Source organism: Saccopteryx leptura, chromosome 8, assembly GCF_036850995.1.
Source record: "Saccopteryx leptura isolate mSacLep1 chromosome 8, mSacLep1_pri_phased_curated, whole genome shotgun sequence".
Taxonomy (NCBI): domain Eukaryota; kingdom Metazoa; phylum Chordata; class Mammalia; order Chiroptera; family Emballonuridae; genus Saccopteryx; species Saccopteryx leptura.
In genome coordinates, this window is record NC_089510.1 from 44,707,440 (window position 1) to 44,719,719 (window position 12,280).

At 38.8% G+C, this 12,280-nt stretch overlaps 1 protein-coding gene across 1 annotated transcript in view; it reads left to right on the forward strand.

Annotated features, from left to right (window-relative positions):
- Positions 1–1,002: 1,002 nt before the first annotated feature.
- The window catches only part of GAP43 (growth associated protein 43), a 117,738-nt gene continuing 106,460 nt past the window's right edge, over positions 1,003–12,280 (forward strand). The window contains exon 1 of the mRNA XM_066347135.1: positions 1,003–1,140. Coding sequence (XP_066203232.1) covers positions 1,111–1,140 — 30 coding nt within the window. The 5' untranslated portion in view covers positions 1,003–1,110. The remainder of the gene's footprint in view (positions 1,141–12,280) is intronic.

The following is a 12,280-nucleotide window of genomic DNA, read 5'->3' on the forward strand; positions in this document are numbered from 1 at the left end:
TATCATTTGAGACACCATTAATATTACACAGACTTACTGTTCAAATGTGCTCAGTTTTTTTTTTTCAGTAAAATTAGAAGAAATTCTAATTTTCAAACAGGTGTATGTGCATTAAGAAAAAAACTGCTATGAGATTTCAGAGATGGATGCTAACTCCTAAACATCAGTTATTATTTCTGAACTTAAGTGCTTAGAGTGTTTAAAATGTACATATTCATGTAGATTTTTTGAGGACATTGGAGTGTATATGAGATAAGTTTGTGCATATCTGAGCTTATATATATGTATTTATTTTAGGTTATATAAATACTGAGTACAGTATATATATAATATATAATATTTATGTTATTTCATTTTGGAGGGGGGATAGAACTTAAGCCTCATAGTTATTAACCCTGCTTAAAACCTAAATAGCAGATATATTGTATAGGCCTGACTACTCATTCAGAATAGCTGTCCTTTGCTTTTATGATATTGGAAAAAGAGTTAGAAAAGAAATGCATGCATTCCTCAAGCCCCTCTTCCATAAAAACACATTCCATCCAATCTCCTGAACCGGCTGGAATATCCTGCTCTGTCCCCACCCTACCACCCACTCAATGCAGCAAGGAAAGTCGGTGGGTAATTGGGTCCAGATTGGAGATGTTTAAATATTCATGAGGCTGGCAGTGAACTGGGAGGGGGCGTCTGTCTAGAATGGGGGTGGGGGCTGGGGAAGTGATTAGTCATTGAAATCTAGTGAACAATTCTGAGAAAGAGAGGAGAGCCAGGGAAGAAAAAGAAAGACAGAGAGTAGGAGGGGAGGGAAAGAGAGAAGAGAAGAGAGGAGAGAGAGAAAGAGAGAGAGAGAGAAAGAGAGAGAGAGAGAGGAGGAGGAGGAGGAGGAGAGAGGAGAGAGCATGTGCGATGAGCAATAGCTGTGGACCTTACAGTTGCAGCTAACTGCCCTGGTGTGTGTGAGGGAGAGAGAGAGGGAGGGAGGGAGAGAGAGCGCGCTAGCGCGAGAGAGCGAGTGAGCAAGCGAGCAGAAAAGAGGTGGAGAGGGGGGGAATAAGAAAGAGAGAGGAGGAAAGGAGAGAAAGCAGGAAGAAGGCAAGGGACGACACAACCATGCTGTGCTGTATGAGAAGAACCAAACAGGTAGAGCTAAAAAGATTTTTACTTCTTGCTGTTGTGAAATTACCAGAGTGCAGTATCTCCCTGTAAAGGCAGAAAAATATTTTAACTGCTTCTGCTCTGGCCATGGTGCTCGCCTTTCCTTAGCATATGGTAACTGATGGTTGCATCTCAGCTTTTATTCTATTCTGTCTCTTACGCTCTGGTTTTGCATTTCTACTACCAATTAAGATAAGGTTAGAAAAAAATATGCCTGTTTGGCTAGAAATAAGATTTTTATTTTATTTTGTTTGGCTATTAGTAAATGTTCAGCATTTCGGTCTGCTTTTGCGGGTGTGGATGTAAAACGGGTGTGTGGGGGGAAAATGTGGGGTCTACATCTCCGAGATGGGGAGGCAACCCTTATATTACTTGCAAAAAGCAGGTTGAAAGAATATTCAGTAATAAGTATTGCTTGTTCTGTCGTACAATTTTCTCACATGTGCTGCAGGAGAAACCTTATTTTTTACACACCTAAATCTCAAATGGGCCCAGGTATTAATGGAAGACCATACGAAGGCTTTATTTATTTATTTATTTTTCAATGAATGAAACTATGATTTGGGAGATGCTCTCCCCCACCCCACCCCCAACACCCCCCCCCCAAAAAAAAAGAAAGAAAGAGTGAGAGAGAATCTGAAGGTAACTGGGGCTAGGGGAGACATTGGCCGTGTGGAAGGGGAAAATCCCCGTAGCGATTGTGCACCAGTTGGTCCGAGGAGAGGGTGGACCACGCCCCTAGGATCCTTCAGCTCCGACGGGATGGGAAAGACGAGCCGAGTATTACCTGTTGGAAATCAGGTCTTTCCTCCCCTTCTGTACATCTTTCCTGGGCTTGTCAATGACTAGAGCAAGGCTACATTCTGTATAATAAGCATGGTGACTCATTTTCGTTAGGAAGAGAGACATATACAGGATTAACAAGAATCCGGGTCCCCGCCCTCCCTCCCCCACTGCCCAGGTTTTTCTTCCATTTCAAATTGCTCACTTGTTTCTTGAAAGACATTTTAGAAACTTGATTAGAGTGAGGGTGGGGAGCAATGACGAGTATGGTATTCCGCAGAAACCGACAGTGACCTCGCACTCGCCAAATGAAGCTTTCAAATATTCACTGGAACGTATTTGAGAGATTTTAGCGAAGGTTAAAGAGAAAAATGGGTGTGGGATATGGGTGAGGATGTGCTTGTGCGTCTGTGTGTGCGCGCGTGCCCGTGGGAAGGGATGACAGTCTTGGTCAAAGGAGCCTTTTGCAGATTGATTGCCTCAGGGGTGGGGTGCAAGAGATAAGAATTGGGCACTATTCCTGTGCAGGTATTGGATATCGGGCAATTTGTAATACACTCGCTGAATCCGAAGGGGGTGGAGGGCGGGAGTAGAGAAGAAACAGCCTGCCGATCTGAACATTTAGCCAGCGCCCTGCAAGGAGGGGTGGGGAGTGAGGATGAAGGAGAAGGAAGGGGAAGGGGAAGGGGAAGGGGAAGGGAGACAGAAGCAGAATATCGGAGCAGTAGGTAAAGAGGCATGGCAAAAATAGATGGATGGATGGATGGATGGATGGATGGATGGATGGATAGATAGATAGATAGATAGATAGATAGATAGATAGATAGATAGATAGATAGATGTAGATGGATAAAGTAGCAGGCACCTGGGGTTTTGTGTGTGGTTTGTGCTGGAGTGTTTGGGGAAGAGCATGAGAGTCTGACATGCCATACTTCTCTGAACTGCTCTATGGTTCTAGAGATTGAGGTTTCCCTTGGCTCATTTTTCAAACCAGGACACTTTTTCTCGTCTTCATTCTAATACATAAATGCAGTAGATACAGGTGGCTGGGTTAAGCACACTGTCCAGGAAACGTCCTGAGGTTGCCCCATTGGTGAACTAGGGAAATAAAATTTAAGAAGGCGGAGCCCTGAGGAAGCCAATGCTATTCATTAAAAAAAAAAAAAAAAGCTTTGATTTTTAGAAAGAAAAATATGCCGCTTTACAACTTTTTGCCATTCTCTGTACACACACAAGTGTATGCAACCCCCCTTTCACAAAGGAAACCAAGCATGATTTTTTAGAAAGAGAATTGAGGCTAAAGGAATTCCCTTCCCCAAAAGGGGACTGCTGCCTCCCCACTAGGATTCTATTTCAGTGACAGCCCCAAATGTTCAATAGAATGTGCAGTGATGAGCTGAAATTTGGTGTTTGGAAGCTGTAGAAAATTGTACTAAATGTGTATAGCACCTGCACACTTTATGTACGATAGTCATGCATGCACTCTGTATGACTTCCACATGCCTGCCTATGTTTTAGCATGATTTATACTCGAGAGATAATGAAAGGTATAGAAACTGTCCTATTTTGTCCATGCATTTTATAAATGTATGCTTCTGTGTGAAATGGTCCTGTTCCCTATTTACCACTGTTGTCTATCACTCACATAAGTCAGTATGTAGGATAGTATGAAATCAGATGGAAGGAAATGATGTATTCAGGGTGTGGACTCCATAGTACACTGACTGGCATTTATATAGTGTGAGTACTTAAGTCTCACACAGGTTTCCTGCTTGTGGGTGAAATGATCTTACATCATCTGATTGTGTTTATCTTTCTTCTGACATCCATTCATCATCCCAGTATTTAATAGGGAATAAAACAAGGGCAAAAATCTGCAAAGGTCTAAACTCTGCCACACCCATAAAATCCAGCAGAAATGTGGGAGGGGGCTAAAGAGATTGCACTTCCTTCCTCTTCCACTTGAGCAGCGTAAAGAAGCAATCTTGGATTTCTGAGTTGTAATACATTGCCAGTGGGTGAGAAGAAAACATAAATAATCTTTATTTGCCATTAATTACCTACTACTATAGATTATTACAGCAGGAAGAAGAGAGTGGCACTGGGGTGGGGATGAGAAGATAATAAATGAGTGGGAAAAGGAAGAATAAAATAAAAGAATCCCTGAAATTTTATTGGCTTATGATTTTCAAATATCTTGGGGCTAACTTTAAATAGCTTAATTACCATGCATATTGCAGATGATGAAAAACTTGCAAGACAGGATCTGAATTCACAAAGCAAGATAACTGTGCAGTGTTTCCTTTGTTTAAAATTAGAGACTTTAAGTGTAAAGAATACCAATGCAAGCAGATAGTCCCTCTACCCCTACCCTTCCAACCCCACCAACATCTTCCTTTATCTTCATTCAACAAATAATCCTTATCCAAGAGAATGTGATCTGTGATTTAGAATTCCAACCTCACCTTTCCCTTGCAGTGTTGGAAAGGTGTGGAAGGACGCCTTGTTGCTGCTTGGTGCTGACCATTCCTCCTAGTTACAAATTGGATGCTTCCTAAATCTGGCTGAGCCACACCCAATGTCACCTAGGGACCAAGTGAATTAATTAAATGGAGACATTCTACTTAATATAATTGAAACTCTTCATTTTTTAAATGCTGCTTTCTACCACACATTTCCAAATTTAAACAGAAGAGGAAATATTTTAAAGGGATTTTTTTTTCTGCCAAATTATCTGGACTTGCAGAGAACCTTAGAAAAATCCATGGTGAATCCAGAAATGTGTTCATATCCGGTGACTCTGTAATTCCTTCTAACTCATGTATGATGAGCCCTATTATGTTGTGCTGGCAGTCTGTATCTATTATCACTCCCTTTCCACTCATGCTGAGGCAACTGGGATAAAAACTTAATAGAGTTAATTTTTTTCTCTTGCTGAGCTGGCAAAACTATAGAAAACTTCTTTTATGTTTTATGCTAAAAGGTAGTGGTCCTGTTCACTGAGAGGGAGAGGGACAAGGGATCTCTTTTGCTTCTTTCCTAGTGAAATTCTCAGTGATATATCTCAGATGATAATTCCACATTCTTCAGTTTACCTGGCCCCATAAGAAAGGGGGCGGGATCCTTTATGGGAGTAGTAGAGTACGTGTGTTAACCAAATATTTCCTTGTTCATACCGATACAGTCTAAAATCTTCCTCTAATATTAAAAGAACATTTCAAAGGGTGCACATACTTAGGTCATCTCAAGAGGAGATACAGCATTCACTTTCCTATTAGCTGTCATAGAGACATTTAGGCAACCAAGAATGTCTGTTGTCAATCAGAGAAGTGATTTTGGGCAGGAATTCTCCCTTCTGAATTTCAGAAGAGTGGTCAGGATACCTCTGCACCATTGCACTGAAATCTTCATGACGTCCTCTGAGGTATTGAGAAGAGCACTGTGCTGAGTGTCCTTAGTTTATGACACACACTGATTCTATGGTCTTGAATGAATCACATAATCTTGGGCTTTGGTTTCCTCCTATAAGATGGAGACTAAAAAACCAAAATCAAAACAAACAACAAAAATCTCCCTCTGCTTGACTAAGAAGATTTTAGTAGGAATTGCACAAATTGATATAAATACAAAGATCAATACAAATGTAAAATAAAAAAATCTTAGTTTTGTAATGTGAGGTTTGTTTTGAAACTTCCAGTTTTTCAAGACTGTCCAGTGCCCTCACGACTGCCATTTTCTGTTAGAGAGTAGTTGTTTTTGGTCACAGTTGATCCCTCTGCTTGGGTACTTACTCTTTCCATTTTTCCTACAGAGTTTCATTCCATTATGTCCTACTCTCTCTTGAAATTTTAACTTCTCCTACTGTATTAACTCCTTTCCCCACAGCCTATGAGAGTATGCTCTATCTCTTCTATCTTAAAGGACCATCCTCTGACTCTCCTGTCCCCCTGTCTACAGTGCTCTGTCTCACCCCTCCCTATTAGAACAAAGTCCCTAAAAGTTCTCCCCACGTTCACTTCCTCCTCTTTATGACTTCCCACTCATTATTATATCTACTTTAATAAGGCTTCTGTTTCCATAATTCCATTGAAAGCATATTTTGAAAAAGATCACACTCACCACATCCACTGACTCTTCAGTTTATGTCTTATTTGATATCTTTTTGATATTTTGTATTATTGTCTATCCTTCTTCCTGAAACCCTCTCCCCATTTGACTGCCATAATAACTTTTCTTATTGTCCTGTCTCTATGATAGGTCCATTTCAGTCTTCTTTGCGGGCTTTTTTTCATCCTTTTCTCTCCAAAATATCAATTATCTCCTAGTTCATGATCTTGGTCCATATCTCTTCTTACTTTACACACCAATTCTAGGGGATTTCATTCATGTCAAGAGTTTTGACCACCTGTGTGAATTCCAAATCTGTATGCCGGATATCTCTCCTGAGTTCCTGAACTATCAGGCATCTCTAAGTATTTAAGACATGACTGCATCTATTGTGCACAAAACCAGTCTCCACTTAGTCTTCCCCCAAATTCCCACTGTCTAGTCACCTTCCAAACTCTAGGGACCTGGGAGTAATCCTGAACATAGTCCTTTTTTAAATCCCCACATCCCACTACTAGTAAAAAGATTTTGAATCCATCCTCTGTTTTTTAACTCCACCACAAACAAGTCTGTTCAGACTTTCATTACCTCTTATCTGGACAAAGGCTATAGATTGTTTCATAAACTCCCTACCTCCATCTTGCTCTCCTTCAATTCTTCTTGCAAATAACACTGTACTTACCTTTCCTAACACAAACCTAGTCAAATGATTTTCCTCCTTAAAGTCCTTTAATGTCCCCTCTTAACAGGGAGCAAAAGTACAAACTGCTCAGCATGGGTGACACAACCTACTATTGTTTACCTTTCCAGTGCCATTTTTAACTGCTCTCCTCTTAACTTACAACACAATATAAATTTTTCAGGCCGGGGTGCCTTTGCTCATACTGTACTTTCTGACCACATTACACTCCCTCTCAACCTGGAAAATTCCCATTTTCTCTCTATGAGTAAGCTCTTTGAAGCCATTCTTGGCCTCCCTAAATTAAGTTTCTTTTACCTTGTTTATGACTATGCTATATTTTATAATATCACTATTATATCACTTGTTGCATTACATAACATTTTTAATAGCATTTGTGTTTTTTGTTGTTTTTTTTTACATACTGGTATTCATACTGTGAGCTGTTTAAGGGAAAGATGGAATCTTAATTATTCTTCTATCTCCAGTGCCTACTACAATACTTGCCAAATATAACAACTGGTTTTAATTGTGGATAATCTGTTTGCTATATAGATATGGATCCAGGTTTATAGACTTTGCATAAGTTTTGGCATGTGGGTGGAACCACTAGTATTTTTTCTTAAATTTATTGGCATTAAATTTTGAAGTGGAGCTGATTATCACTGATTTTTGTTACTGACCTGTAGGATGATAAACATCACTTTTTAGTGAAGATAGGCACAAAACAAACCCATTAATACTGTGTTTCTCCAAACTACCATAATTGTTACTACTTGGAAATTTCCCTTTGATATTATCCTCCCTACAAACCAGCACACAGCCCCACCCTCTAAGATGAGTAGAGACCCAAGAAAGACACTTGGTTACTATAGTCTTGGGTCTTCTCAGACCCTTTCTTTTGGTTGGCCCCAAGTGTTTACTCTATTGCTTTGTTCCACAACTTTTCAAATAAAGGGAGGTTGAATGGTAAGTAGTTCTTCAAACGCCATGTAAAATGAAGGAGAATCATATCAATTTGAATAGACTGAATGGATCTGGATTCTGAAGCAGGCCTATTGTAGCCAATATAAAGCAAATTGCAACCACAGCTTTCCATGAAAGTACTTCCTGCCAGACTCCAGGTAGTATATTTTCCTCTGACTAGATTGGCATGGCTTTGAGAAGGGCAGAAAACAAAATGATTTATAGGTGAAATTTGTCTTTAACTGCTAAAGTTGAGTAGTGTTTCCTAATCTCTACACTCTTATTCTATATCTGGTTCATGGCTCTCAATCTCTTTTAATCTCTTTTTTGGAGTTTTTCTATTTTCTTTTTCTTTTCCTCTCAGATCTAAGGGGAGTTTTTCTGATTCATTATTACTATTTTAGGCTGGTGTTAGTGGTGAGGCTATGAAAGAAAAACTTTCAGAATAAGGGTGTCCCTTTCAACCTTCCAAATGGGTATTTTAGACAAAACAGATATTTTAAGCTATGTCTGGCACATATTAACTTCTCAATAAAAAATGTTTGCTAAGTGAATAAAAGTAAGAAAGGAAGAGTCACCATGATGGGCCATTAGGAGAGATGTTTGGGACAGAAGACCATTCTCATGTACCTATTCAGAGCTGACTTTGGGTAAATGCACATTCAACTTTATTGTTTCTCCTCACAGGGTGGTTGTGGTCAAAGTTACACTTTCTCCCATCTGCTTAGATCAGAGTTGCACACTTGCTGTGAATTGTACTATGAAGTCTCTTCTGACCCTCCAGATTTCCTATCCTTAACTATTTACAGATCTTATTTTCATAGATGTTGTTTATTTAATGTCCTGTTTCATGTCTTTGTAGTGCAATAAACCCTTCTCCTGGGTTCTAGACCCGGCTCTGCCAATTGCTTGTCATGTGACCTTAGGTAAGTAACTTAATCTTTCTGGGCCTCAGTTTATTCATCTATGTAGTGGACACATAAAAAGAACACTCTAGATCTTGAGTTGTCTTTTCTGCTAGGTTGGTTTGAAGTGCAAATGAAGTTATAAAAATAAAAGTGTTTTGCCAACAATGTGTTTTGCAAGTGTAAGGTATTATTTATTTATTTATTTATTTTTGTATTTTTCTATAGCTGGAAACAGGAAGAGACAGTCAGACTCCCGCTTGCGCCCGACCGGGATCCACCTGGCACGCCCACCAGGGGGCGACGCTCTGCCCACCAGGGGGTGATGCTCTGCCCCTCCGGGGCGTTGCTCTGCCACGACCAGAGCCACTCTAGCGCCTGGGGCAGAGGCCAAGGAGCCATCCCCAGTGCCCAGGCCATCTTTGCTCCAATGGAGCCTTGGCTGCGGTAGGGGAAGAGAGAGACAGAGAGGAAGGAGGGGGGGGGGTGGAGAAGCAAATGGGCGCTTCTCCTATGTGCCCTAGCCGAGAATCGAACCCGGGTCCCCTGCACGCCAGGCCGACGCTCTACCGCTAAGCCAACCGGCCAGGGCATAAGGTATTATTAATTGAAGAATTCCACATACTGGAACCTAAAGTATTCATGGTTCTAAGCAAAGTAGCACCCTTGCTCTCTGTATAGAAGATGATTGATAGATGATAGATAGATGATAGATAGATAGATAGATAGATAGATAGATAGATAGATAGATAGATAATAGATAAATGATAGATTTTTCATTTTCATCCCTTCTCTCCTATTTTTTACAGGGCAAATATTAACAATGCTAATGAATAGAAGTATAGTATATCTTTGTCATGAGTCCTCAGAGATCAGTTCAAATGCATTAGAAAAAGTCACTATATTTCCTTATATCTTTTACTGCTTTAGTCTTTTCTTCACATCTATATTTTTCTTCTCCATTTGCTAAATTGGCTGCTTCTCTTTCATTGCCTTCCCCACCCCCAACTCAATTCTAAATTGGGTTTTCTGCACTAATATTACCAGGCATGCTGTGCTCACATCCATCACATAAGGGCCCAGTCAGGCAGAAGAGTCGAGAGGTTGTATGGGACTGGTTAGAAGGTGGAAAATGGTTGAGGGAAGTTCAAAGATTATCACTTCAACACAATTTTGATGCAACTTTAGGGTTCCTCCATGCATTAGGAATTAATTATCACATATCAGAAGTGATATAAGATCCTGAACTTTTTACAACTCAACTCTAAATGCCAAAAATAATTTTATAAGTTCTCAGGATCTCTACAAAGCATATTTCAGTTCTCCTGTGTCCTTGGGTGATTGGGATAAGTCAGCAATTTAATAAAACAAAATTTATCAAAGTCTCATATAAGCTACGAAGTTTTGTAAACTAAAGAATCTTATTCCTTGATATATGGATAATATCTGAAAATATTTTTAAGTATAATAATTGAACCAAGTTTGTCTAAGAGATTTTGTTTCTTCTATAAATGAAAAGTCTAAAAAAGAGGAATTAATATTATGCATATTTTAAAAAATACTTTTATATAGGGAGCTTATATAGATTTTAATAGAAATGTAAGTTAACTAGAAATTTGGAAGTAAACTGATATCCAGAAAGGTACAGTTATTTCTTTGATTATGTTTGTAGTTGGTTAATGGTCAGTATCTCATTTAATTCTTCATTCTAGTCACCTGCCTATTTCTGTCTTTACACACACACACCCCTACACTTCTATTATTTATATGTCCTTTGATAGAGTACAAGTAACAGAAACTAACCTTATGAGTCTATAATCTATTGAGTGAAAACTAGGTGTATCAGAAATTAGGAAGTTGAACAGCCAAATTTAGAAGAACCAGAGTACACCTGGGAACCTCAACAACAGGAATTCATAGACTTTCTTTCCAGAGCCCTAAATTAAAAGGACTCAGTTACTAATAACCCCAACTTTTCTGTCTCTCCATTCAAATTCTTCAAAATTCTAAATGACCAAAGAGAGAGAGAGAATGAGAAAAAGAATAAAAAGAGTGAATCTGATTGATCTTTCTTCAGTCAGCTAGTTACCAACAGATCAATTAGCTCTGAATAGAGAAAGGACTAGGTCACATGGTTTTGACAAATTTTCTGAAAGGCTACATCTATGAATCTAGTGCAAGAGTGATTTTGGCTGACAAAGTGTCTCCTGAATATATGCCTATATATCCATAATAGGGTAGCCACCCAGATCAAGAAGGACTTAGCTCAAATGTGATGGCCCACTAATTTTCCCTTTTGGTTCTTTTTATTTGGCCTGTATTGCATATATTATTGGTAGGGCTATCATCACTAATGATTCTGAAAAGAAGTAGTAACCACATTGATAAATGACCTCATGTGCTTTTATACCTAAAAAAAAAAAATAGGTTAGGGCAAATCTACGCATCTGGAATTGACAGGTACAGGTTTTATACTGTCTTTGAGAAACTGAACTCTGGCAGGTACCACCTATCTAAGAGGAACACTAGCTACCATGTATTCTTGCTAACTTGGCATAGTGAGCATTGTTCTTTTTCTAGTGTGTGAGATCTGTTTCTGCAAAAAATATTGAGCAATAATGGGTGTAAAACTTCACCCTTGGATTTATGTCAGAGAAGTGCTACTCTTTGATATTAGTAACCTCATTTTAAATGTAATTTAACTAATTCCATCAATAATCATCATATTTATCTATTTTTTTCAAATTGGCACTTTCTAAAATATGGAGCTATTGTCTCCATATACACCAGCTTGCTCTAAATGTTGAATTTTGATAATTAGTCTTTCATCTTTTATTTGTAATCCTAGTTCAAATAACTACTCAAAATTTTTATTTTTAAATTAAAATTTGAAATATTCTAATATCTTTCTATTAATGACTATATAAAGGAGCTAGATGAGGCAAAGAAAAAAAATAAACAAAATGATCTCCAAAGGTTAAGCAAACTCAAGAACTGGCTGCTTTTCTAATGGCTTCAGAATCTCTTAGCACAACTAGCCTAGAAATTAGCCTAGACTAGGAGCTGTTAGACAGCATATGCCCTTCCCATTCCTACTTTACTTTAGTTTAGAAACCAATTTATCTGCTTAGAGTATAAACTGAGAAGCAAAATTAATTGCCAGATTAGTTCCTAAACAGTTATTCCAAAGGATGCATTCCACAGTTGTACTCAAACTCCAGTAGAGACAACTGTCTCTAGTATTTATCAGAAAACAAACAAACAAAACCAAGGCAGAATTTCTTTAAAGAGAAAATCCTTTGGTTAGTTACTTTCTGACAGGATTCTAATAGGGGATGGGAAGTAGTATTGAGTATATTTGGAGTGGACATTGCATTTCAAAATCCTTTCTCTTTAAATCAATGGGAGAAAAAATATTTTATTTGAGAGATGTAAGGGGATAGTGAGACTTCATAAGTGATACATCATAAACTTCCTTCACTTCATCTTCACTTAGACAGTTGGAGAATTTTTCCCCCTAAATTTTAGTAGATTAACATTTCTTAAGATTTCTGAAATTTTCAAAAGGAAGGAAAAAATGGTATTTTCTCATTTAAAAAGTATTGGTCCTGCCTGACCTGTGGTGGCACAGTGGATAAAGCGTCGACCTGGAAATGCTGAGGTCGCCGGTTCGAAACCCTGGGCT